The sequence below is a fragment of the Thalassophryne amazonica genome, chromosome 18, assembly GCF_902500255.1.
Source record: "Thalassophryne amazonica chromosome 18, fThaAma1.1, whole genome shotgun sequence".
NCBI lineage: Eukaryota > Metazoa > Chordata > Actinopteri > Batrachoidiformes > Batrachoididae > Thalassophryne > Thalassophryne amazonica.
The window spans coordinates 25,250,565-25,261,918 of record NC_047120.1 but is presented as its reverse complement, the minus strand read 5'-3'; the positions used below and the strand labels follow the sequence as shown (position 1 = coordinate 25,261,918).

General features: G+C 42.4%; 1 protein-coding gene across 1 annotated transcript in view; it reads right to left on the bottom strand.

Annotated features, from left to right (window-relative positions):
• Positions 1–1,211: 1,211 nt before the first annotated feature.
• Positions 1,212–11,354, bottom strand: part of polr3a (polymerase (RNA) III (DNA directed) polypeptide A) — a 50,211-nt gene continuing 40,068 nt past the window's right edge. Inside the window, exons 22-30 of the mRNA XM_034193448.1 lie at positions 10,262–10,389; positions 9,835–10,005; positions 8,705–8,798; positions 8,449–8,541; positions 6,217–6,381; positions 2,376–2,540; positions 2,153–2,284; positions 1,943–2,075; positions 1,212–1,866 (exon numbers count right to left, since the gene is read on the bottom strand). Coding sequence (XP_034049339.1) covers positions 1,718–1,866; positions 1,943–2,075; positions 2,153–2,284; positions 2,376–2,540; positions 6,217–6,381; positions 8,449–8,541; positions 8,705–8,798; positions 9,835–10,005; positions 10,262–10,389 — 1,230 coding nt within the window. The 3' untranslated portion in view covers positions 1,212–1,717. The remainder of the gene's footprint in view (positions 1,867–1,942; positions 2,076–2,152; positions 2,285–2,375; positions 2,541–6,216; positions 6,382–8,448; positions 8,542–8,704; positions 8,799–9,834; positions 10,006–10,261; positions 10,390–11,354) is intronic.

The window sequence follows — 11,354 nt, the reverse complement described above, 5'->3', positions numbered from 1 at the left end:
ACAGGGTGCACTACAGGACAAAGTTTTAGCCTTTCATTTCAGGTATTTTACAGAGATTTCCAGGGTGGAACATGAAATACTAATCAGATTAATGCTGATATTCTGCTGTATTTGCACCCTGTCTTACTGGTCCAATGAATAGTATGTGGCAGCTACACCTGCTAATCACAATTCTTCATACAGGGCAGCTAATTTTTATTTAATTATAATACATAATAATTACAAAAATGCACAGGCTTCCTACAGGATGGAAACAGCAACTAATCCCCCTGTTTAAAAATGAAAACAGAATTAATTATGGATGAAGTGAGTTTGGTGGCATGAATAACAAAACAAAGTTTCTTTTGGCAAACAGAAGATGCAGCACCAACAAACACTTCAGTCCAAAATGCAAGAAGTTCCAGTTGGGAGTGAAAAAAACATCAAATTTGTTTGATGACTCCAATGTCCTCTTTCTTCAATGTGCAGAAAACTTACCAAAAACGAACCAATTGCAGTGTCACAGCACTGAACAGATCTTTAAAAGTTACACATAAGAACACAATCAAAAGCTAAAAACACATTTTACAGCAAAGTAAGTGTCTCAATCTTCTACAGTTTCCTGTATTTTCATCAACAGATCCAGATTTGAAGTAAAGTAGGACACTGTGTAAACTAAACCTGACTACAGCAGCTTTAAACACTTCAGTCCATAAGCCTGAAGGCAATCGTGACCAAATCAGTACTACTAAAGGGAACTAAACAACACTTACATTCCAGCCACAGTACACCACGACCTCCAAAAAAATGTGTTGGTTACCCCAGGGTGGTTAGCTACAGCCAGGTAACTTAAAATTAAAATGCTTTAATCATGTGAAAAAGTATACCATATTATTTGTCTGATCATAAAGATTCCAAAAAGCTATAGTTTGGACTATCTAAGACTGAATGTTAAGGCCTGGTCACACAGCGTTAGCTGAACGAAGGAAAAAAAGTCCCAAAGTCATAAATTGTCGACAAAAAGCCCGCGAGTGCAGAGCGCATACAAGACCAAAGCGAAACAAAACTAACAAAATCACAACAAAGCGCCAGCATGTGATCATTTCTGCAGCGCGTCTGTGCTGAGAGAGAGAGAGAGAGAGAGAGAGAGAGAGAGAGAGAGAGAGAGAGAGAGAGAGAGAGAGAGAGAGAGAGAGAGAGAGAGAGAGAGAGAGAGAGAGAGAGGCTTTACTTTGGAGACCAGACATTCAACATGGTCAAAACTACTCCATTTATTAACCCCATTAGCTCAACCAATAACTTGCATCACTTTGTACCAAAATTAGAGCAAGTGACCCCCGGACAAAGTGAAACAAGCCTTTTTACCCCATAACATTCAAAACTACACATTTTGTGGAATGTTTATGATTAGATAAATAATGTGAAATAAATAATAAGATGGTATACGGTTCAATATAACTGGAGCATTTTAAATGGTGTCCCCTGTGTAACAGCTGTTACTCTTGGATGGCCACCATACACTTTTGTGTCAGCTAAGACTGGAGTGCAAGTGTTGTTTTAGTCTCCTCATGTGGTACCAAAAACCTGCTTGGCCCATGGACTATCTCAATCAACTCAGCTCTCTCACAAATCTCAGAAAAACACGTTTGCCTGGCATTTCTTGGCAGACATTTGTGAATGTGACCTTCAGATGAGTAAATCCAAAGAAGAAGCACAAAGTCTCTGCTGTGTCTTTGGGTTATGTGACCAGTGGTATATGGAAGTCGGCGCTATCAAAGAGCAGTGTCCTCATCGCAGGACATGGATCCTTATCAGCTTTGTGCAGGAGCTTGAACAGCCCAGTTCCGATATTCATGGGAATTCCCATAATGATGCACTCGGACACGCCTAAAACACAAATGGAAACATTTTAAAATCCAGCTATGGCAAACAGTGAAAGCTTGTTTTGCTAACAAGTGGTTACCACAGACTGAGTCCTTTTGTCCAAAATACGCAGCATCGAAGAGATGGTCAGCCGTCTTCTCAAACGATGCCAACATCAGGACGCTCTCCTTCATTTTAGCCAAACCGAACCTGGTGATTCCAAGAATCTCCCCCTTATAGACAAAAATGCATTTTTTTCTAAACATGCATGAACCATAAAGACATCTATCAATGCTGGGTCTTGCTTTACCTTGTAGGACATGAGGTCTGCTAGCAGCATGACATGGCGCCGGTCGATACTCATTCCATGGTTGACCATGGTGTACTGAATCTCATTGATGATGGTGCTTCGAGCTGCCTCAATACCTAACGTCCGCTCAACCTAGACGGCGCAAAGAGGAAAAACCCAAAATCAATATACACCGACAGGTAGGGAAAATACATTACTGAACTCGTCAAAGGATGCTCGGTACCTCGTAGGTGTTGTTTGAAGTTGTTCTGCTTCCATTCACACCGTGTGTAGCCATGACTGCTCTCAGGTTGTCACCCTCCACCAGGAGTTTGTACTTGTTCTTGCCGCTCTGTTCATCGATGTGAATGACAGCTCTCGCAACCTCTGGGATTCCTTGAACCACCACCTTCAAAATTACAAAGTAAATAAGTAAATAAGTAAACAAACAGGGTTTTCACAATCCAAGTCTTCTCACTACTATAGTTCTCCCCCGTCTAAGCTGATGTAAAACTTTAAACAGTACTGAAAGGATTTGATTATTCGATGAACTGATGAACAAGAAAAATCCAATCAAATTCTGGGTCTATTATTGAAGCTTAGGGCTCGTGGCCAGCGATCACCTGTTTTTCTTGTTGTTTAATGCTGGTAAACTATACTGTATTTCTTGTCTTTCTGATCTTGTCTCTCTGTTTAAGGTGCAGCTCCATCCAGAGATGGGTGTGGTATTTGTGCTGGAGACGACCCCCCCCCGTCCTGTGCACCAACAGCATTTCCTGTATATTCGCTTTGTGAATTGTTCTGTAATTTATGTCTGTAACATTGCCCAAGCAGAGGGTCACCCCTTTGAGTCTGGTCTGCTTGAGGTTTCTTCCTAAGAGGGAGTTTTTCCTTACCACTGCTGCTCTGGGGGTTAGTGAGTTTATCTGTATGCAGTGAGACAAACCAGTGACCTAAAGGGATGAGTCGACGTCTTTGGTACTCTGCCTGTTTGGAGGACAGCTTGGAAAAACCTTTCGTCGAACAAGCTGTTACTTATAGAGACAAAGAAGAGGAGTGTAACTTTCATTATGAGGAAATGCCAGCTACATCATTTTGGCCATATTTCCCTGAGCAAGATCCAACACACAGGTGCTCCAGTGATGAGGATGCCAGCAACTGGAAAAGGCCCAGGCACCTGGCTGCAGCAGATTAATGGTGACCTTCAAGGTTATCTGTCAAGCTATTTACGTATTTGCCATCCAGAACCCAAGGCAGTTCCAAGCTGCAGTGGATGCAGCGATGCACGGGACCGCCGCATGCTCATAGACCTGATGACATCGGTAGCTCCTTGTATGAACTGGTTCTCATAAAAGTCACAGACACAAACTGAGACATGGCAACATTTATTCAGTCACCTATGACACAAAAAACGACTGCAATAGCCTGGTCCTACTCTGACATACAGCATCTCTCAGTGTGTCTGAGGCTGTCTCGCCTCAGTCTGACACACATTTATTTGCAATTATTTTAATGCGTGGCTGCTCAGTGCCACTAGGTGGCATGTTGAACCACGCCAGTTCATACCCTTACCAAAAAGTAGTATATGCAAGTATGTTTCAAGTATACTTCGAGTTTACTTTTTATATACTTATCAGTACTATTTTTTGGTAAGGGTAATGTTACATAAACATAGCGATTAGTAAATAAGTCTTTAGTATTAACAGTTTACAGCCTGTGGGAGCTTTTTTTTTTTTTAATTCTGAAAACAATTTTCTTGTTTTTGGGCATACCCTCTTCTCTCTCACACACACACCTGGAACCTGCCCAGCGCCACCACAGTGTGAACTTTCTGGAGCCACTGGGCATGAGAACTCTTAAGCCCCTTTCATACCGGGCCCGCTTTGAGTTGCTTCGAGTTGAAGATGCATGAATGTCTGCATCAGGTGCGCGCAGCAGGGGGGCAGAGAGGAGGTGAGGGTGCAGAGGAGGACCTGCAGACAGACTCATCTGAGGACAAAGAAGTTAAAATCTTAGCCGGAGAGAAGAAATGGTTTGAGAGAGGAGTCAAGGAGGCAGTCTATGTGAAACAGTTGAAACCCAACCTTAACCGGGGAGGGGGTCTGAGACACACTTTGTCCCCTGTTTACAATGGGGTACTCAGGTCAAAGCAATTTCAGTCTTTTGTTCATGGTAATGACTCATTCATGTCATCAGGAGAGTCGTCAAGGGAGCCATCAGGAGAGGCATCCGTCCCATCATTAGGAGGGACAGCTGCCCTGTCATTAGGAGGGTGCTAACTAGAGCACAATAGGTGCTAATTAGAGCTATTGTTTAGTCACTAGCCTATAGCAGTCTGCCTCACGGTAGGAGGGGTCTGGTTAGGTTTAAAACTCCAGCTTTTGTGGCTTCTGTTTATTCTTCTCTACAAAAGTCAAGGCAGAAGTCAGACTACCAGAGCAAGAATTTTGGCTGAGGAAGCTTCTGTGATTTGAAGCGAAACGTCCTCACGTCAAGCAACCCAGTCCAGTCGAAGATTCAATCTTCTCTACTATGGAAACCACCTGGACAACTGAGAGCCTTCACAGAAACATCCAGTCACGTTGAGTACCGTTGCACTGCCTGGACTTGCGCTGAAAGGACTTCCTTTCTGTGTCCTGTGCTCGACGCAGAAAAAATTAAACATGTTTAATTTTTGGCGTCCGATCTGCTTCGTCCTTTGCGTCCCTCGCGCTGTTGTGGCGTTGAGCCACATCGTCTCAGCACTAGGTTGCATCCACGTGGCGCATGGTGTGAAAGGGGCTTTAGTCAAGGGTCCCAGATTGATGCATCTGCCTGGATGATTCAACCAGAACAGCTCTGACAGTAACTCAACAAAAAAGACAGACAAAGGTACTTCTTAAGGCTTATCGTTATATGGTAAAGACAAAACACGTAATCTATAATTAAAGACGTGCGGACACACAATTTCATGGATATACAATAATGTAGGCCAAGTTCAACTCTTTTACTTGGCTGGATGTAAAACAGTTCTTTTTTTGTTAATACTTCCTTTGTTAGGTGAGGGGAGGGGGAATATATTTTAAAGCTCACATATTATACTCTATTTCTACAAGTGTGCACAGATCTGAGGTCCCCAAAATATGTATTTGAAATTCATTCCTTTTCTACACACACTTATTTCAATTAATGGTCACTGGGGGGCTGGAGCCTATCCCAGAGGCCATAAAACCTTGGACAGTACGGCACTGCCACAGGGCCACATATAGACAGACAAATACAACCGCACAATTTAAAGTTTTCAATCCATCTAACCTGCATGTATTTGGAAGTGGGAGGAAGCCAGAGCACCTGGAGGGAACCCATGCAAACTCCACACAGAAAGGACCATGTGGGAAGTGACCCCATGACCTTCTTGCTGTGAGGCAACAGTGCTAACCACTAATCCACCATGCCGCCCTAGAGTTGAAGTTTCATGCTCACAACAGGCCGCTTTTGTGTGTGGAGCTTTAAATGCCAGTGCCTGCGTGTGTCCACGCCCTCCCCTGTAACGGGATATTGCTCAGGCTTTCCGAGACAGGCAGAACTCACCTTAATACCCCACAGGTCTTTGTGACAGAATTAAAGATGGGGGCTGCGGGTCAGAATCAGTGGGCGGAACCAACAGCCCCACCCACCAGGAGAAGGTGTCATTTCCCAGATGACATGCATCAATCCATCCATTTTCTATACCCACTTACTCCAACTAAGGGTCACGGGGGGCTGGAGCCAAACCCAGCAGTCATAGGGCATGAGGCAGGGTACACCCTAGACAGGATGCCAGTCTGTTGCAGGGCCCTACAAGACATCATCTTGCAAAAACCTCTGATCAAAATGTGTAAGCGCACAGTTTCTGAAAGGTGGAGCAGGCAAAAGAGAGAGAGGACAGACTGCTCTCATCGTTAGGCTGCTTATAGAAGACTAGCGACACATATTACCCTTAGAAAACCACAGTGAATTGCATTTTGTGCTGTGCGTGCGTGTGTGTGTGTACACCTTTGATGCCAACTGCAGCACAACAACAACAGGCAGTTTATTTTTTACTGAGTCACAGACCAGGTTCTCACCTTGGGCAGCTCTTCTTTCAAAGACTGCAGCACATAATACATGGAGCTCTTGTTGTTCTCGCGAGGTGACACACAGACGACAGCCTCGCCGTGCACAGTGATGTCTCCTGGTTTCACGCGGAGCTTTGACATGCAGATGGAGTAACGCACAGTTTCTGCATTAACCTGGTCCAAAGACAAAAAGAGGCTTGCTGTCATTCTCTCTGGACTCTCTGGTGAAGGTGGCAGAGAACACTGGACAAACTGCTGGACATTATGGACGATGCCAGTCACCCACAGACTGCTCCTTCCCAAGTGCAGGACCAACAGACTGAAACACTCCTTTGTCCATCAGACTGTACAATTCCTCACTCAGGGGTAGGAGGAATAACAGGAAGACAGGAAGGAGAGTAACAGTAGTAGCCAGTAAACCAGTATTGATCAGCATGTCTGGCATTTATATTGGCAAATGTTTTTTTTTTAACTTTCACTTTTGATACTGTGTGCTTCTTACCCTGTGTGCTGCTATACAACACTGCTGGAACCTCAGTTTCCCTGAGGGAGTCTCGCCATGGGATCAATAAAGTTCTCTCTAATCTAATTCCAGCAACACAGAAGCAATTATTTTACACTTTATAAATGCAGACATCAAACGTGAAACTATTCTAATAAGAAACAGAATGATCAATGTAGAGTCACTTACTACACAGCTGTAATGCACATGGAGTCATATTTTTGATTGTGTGTTGACCCGTGAGTGCACAAAATAACCAAGAGTTTTGATCTGATTTAGAGCTAAACTGGTGACATGATTCAGGGTCAGCCAAGGACAAACTCCAAGTCACAGTTGGATGATGTCTACTTATTTAGACTATCATGATGTGTACAATAACATGACAATGAAATGAGGCAGCATGGACTTTGTGTATACTTTAATTTACATTTTTGAAGATGTGCACTCCTAAATAAATTATTTACCGTTTGTTTGCTATTAATAATTTACCCGAACAGGATGAGTAACTGTGCAATACGGCTGATTGTCTGAAGCACCTCTTGCTTGGTTGTGTTTGGACCACCTGAGTCCTCTCTAGGAACAATGTTCAGCAAAAGATGAGAAAAGTTGATTTTTGGAGTTGGATCTCATGGGGAATCCTCATGTTATTGCGGCGTGTGCTCAGATCTCGATGCATCGCACAGCCCACATCTCCCCGTAACTCTAAGCAAGCGGTGCATTTTTGATATTTCAGGATAATGTTTTCTATGCTCAGGGTGAAAATTGGACGGCAAGTTGTGTCATGCGACCAAGCCTACCCTACCCTAAGAACACTTGGTCGGAGCTCGGTCAGACTCCCCGCGTCAGCCCAGCCTGCACTTGGCTTGCCACCTGGTGCAGACCTGTCACATATCAACTGTTTCACATACAAATAAAAACTCATTCCTGCAGGGACATTTCTGGGGCTGTGGAGTGTGACTGAATCAAAAGACATGTCGATCTGGCCGCTTTGCGCGCTGGTGATGCACAGATCAGAACGAAAGCTTGTGAGCAGATCGGAGTGGGAGGGAGCATGGCGTAAGCGTGGAACAATTTTGAACGCAGTGTGGTGCAGCATATATAACAGCTGTTTCAGCTGCATTTGTTTTGTGTTGCAGCTCAATCTGTCCTCATCACTTGTCTTTGATAACTTTTACTCCATAAACTGTCATTTTTGGATATGATTTTCATTTTACAAGTTAGTTTGGACTTTTGTGTGCTCAACTGTCCCTTTTAAAAAAAGCAAACAGCCTTGCTTAGCTGACACGGCCTTCACCTGACAGCACACCTCCCTGAAAGCACAGCTCATGCCAAATGTTTTCTAATATGTAAACCAAAAAATATATAAATATGTCCACACATCTTCACGATTAGCATTTCCTCTGTTATTATAAATCATTTTTATAATCCAGATTCTGTGAGTCTCATTGGTCCATGTAGGTTTACTTAAGGTGCATTTGTACTAAAATGGAGGAGCAGAAAGTGATGTCTTGTAACAGGACAGCAACTGTCACTGAATTAAGTTTAATAAATTGTGTTCATATTTTGCTTGCTTGTGGGTCCGTACAATGCAGAAAAAGGCCCATTGATTCAGTCATGATTGGACCTCCTCACACTTTACACCAGAACAAATCAAATGCTCTTCCATTTACAACTGCAGGGTTGATGATGGTGGCTTTGCAATATTTAGATGGCTTTAATAAATGAAAAACCAGGCGTACCTCCAATCGCAGAAGCCTAATTCTCTCCAGTGACAATTTGATCAAAATGAAACAGTCATCAGGCAGAAAAACTTCTTCTATGTACTCAGAGATCTGTGGAGGACAGTGAGAGAGTGTGACTTCATTATAGCTCAGCAAGTCAATGTGTAAAACTACTGCTGGAGTCATCCACTCACTTCATTTTAATTATATTCTGTCAATGAATAAAAAAAAAAAAAATCCCTCTTAAAATAAGCTCGTGTACACCATAAATTACCTCTCCCAGAAGAGTTTTCTCAATCCTCCCCTTCACCAGTCTGGCAAAGTCTGCATCGTCTTCAAGGTCCAAGTGAGCAGTGATTATAGGTGTGCTGAGAAAGCATAATAAAATGCTCATATCAAAGTGCCTAACACAATATTACTCTTGTGCAAAACATTACTGTATTATATATGGATAGATTAAACATTTTAATGATTATGTGGTTGTGAGTGGAAAAACTGTGCGTAGTGCAACATTTGTCTGTTGCACCATCAGGCACAACTGTGCCTTGGTAGAGTGGCACAAAGAAAAATTTTCACACAAGACAGAAACAGAAAAAGAACACAAGAAAATGCTCTATCTACACTACCAGCACATTTTAAGTGTGTCATGTTGCCTCCACTGTGATGTACCAAAGCAAATCTACAAAACGTTACTGTCACTGTCTGAATATTTATATACAGTGGAACCTCGGTTTTAAGAACAACTCTGTTTAAGAACATATTTTTTGAGTGAAAAATGCATCACTTTTCAAACAAAGTCTTGGTTCACGAACACCTCTGCTGCAGTAGGTGGTGGTAATGCACCATGTTGGGTTGCAATCCGCCAATAAACTCAAAAGAAGAAGAGGAAGCAAGAACGTCTGTCTTTGGACCTGATCTGTTCAGAAGTTCAGTTACCTGATGTTCTTATGGCCTCTTCTGTACGGATAAGGTGAAATTAAATTGCATATTTTATTATAATTACTGTACAGTATTTTGAATAAGATACTCTGCACATTCTTTGTATTTTGTCTGCTTTTTATGTATGAAATGCTGTTAAAAAGGTAAAAACAGTGTTCTTTTTGGGGCCAGGAACTGATTAATCCATTTTACATTGTTTCTTATGGGAAAATAGGTTTTGGTTTAAGAACAACTCAGTTTAAGAACATTTAGGAACCAATTAACCAATTAAGTTCTAAACCTGAGGTATTTGAAAGGTATACAATCTGTAGCGCCTTCGTGTGCAAACACACAAATTGGCATTTGTTAAGATTTATCAGTGAGTGCAAGCTGACACAAACTGCCCCTTGATGTGTTTGAGGGACTGATGGTGAAGTGGCACCAAAGCCTCTGGTACCAAAGTGGTCAGAACTAGCTCTGGCTCACCTGATGTTCTTGGACGCGTTGATGATCTCTTTGATACGAGGCACACCCAGGGTGATGTTCATGGAAGCCACTCCGGCAAAGTGGAATGTTTTCAGGGTCATCTGAGTACCGGGTTCTCCAATACTCTGAGCACACAAGGCACCTACTGCTGAGCCTGGTTCCATCTGAGCTCTACAGGAGTCAATAAGTGAGAGCAAAACTCTCTGTCAGGTTTGGTGAAGATCCATCCAGCTGTTTTTTTTTTTGTTTGTTTAGACAGATGCAAACACAGAGGACCTATTACAATACTTGGCTTTGCTGTTTCTCAGGTGCAAAGGGTTTAATAAAAAGTGATGGGGATCAGAGATCACCATCCAAAACAGATGTGATCAGGATCCAAAGGTCTGAGGAAAGTCAAACTCTTAATGTAGAGTATACAGTCTTGTACCTCATATATTTGTCTCTGCAGGTCTGAAGAAACTTCTCCAGCTGGGTGGGGGTTACACGGTCCAGCTGATAGAGAACCTTTGGCTGTGATGTGAAGGAAAAGCAAAAAAGCAAAAAAAAAAAAAAAGGCTCTGAAGCGTCACACGTGAATGAAAGACTACAGTAGTGTTCAGAATCGTAGTAGTGCTATGTGACTAGAAAGATTAATCCAGGTTTTAAGTATATTTCTTATTGTTACATGGGAAACAAGGTACCAGTAGATTCGGTAGATTCTCACAAATCCAACAAGACCAAGCATTCATGATATGCACACTCTTAAGGCTATGAAATTGGGCTATTAGTAAAAAAAAGTAGAAAAGGGGGTGTTCACAATAATAGTAGCATCTGCCGTTGATGCTACAAACTCAAAACTATTATGTTCAAACTGCTTTTTTATCAATCCTGTGAATCACTAAACTAGTATTTAGTTGTATAACCACAGTTTTTCATGATTTCTTCACATCTGCAAGGCATTCATTTTGTTGGTTTGGAACCAAGATTTTGCTTGTTTACTAGTGTGCTTGGGGTCATTGTCTTGTTGAAACACCCATTTCAAGGGCATGTCCTCTTTAGCATAAGGCAACATGGCCTCTTCAAGTATTTTGACATATCCAAACTGATCCATGATACCTGGTATGCGATATATAGGCCCAACACCATAGTAGGAGAAACATGCCCATATCATGATGCTTGCACCACAATGCTTCACTGTCTTCACTGTGAACTGTGGCGTGAATTCAGAGTTTGGGGGTCGTCTCACAAACTGTCTATGGCCCTTGGACCCAAAAAGAACAATTTTACTCTCATCAGTCCACAAAATATTCCTCCATTTCTCTTTAGGTCAGTTGATGTGTTCTTTGGCAAATTGTAACCTCTTCTGCACGTCTTCTATTTAACAAAGGGACTTTGCCAGGGATTCTTGCAAATAAATTAGCTTCACACAGGCATCTTCTAACTGTCACAGCACTTACAGGTAACTCCAGACTGTCTTTGATCATCCTGGAGCTGATCAATGGGTGAGCCTTTGCCATTCTGGTTGTTTTCCATTTTCTTCC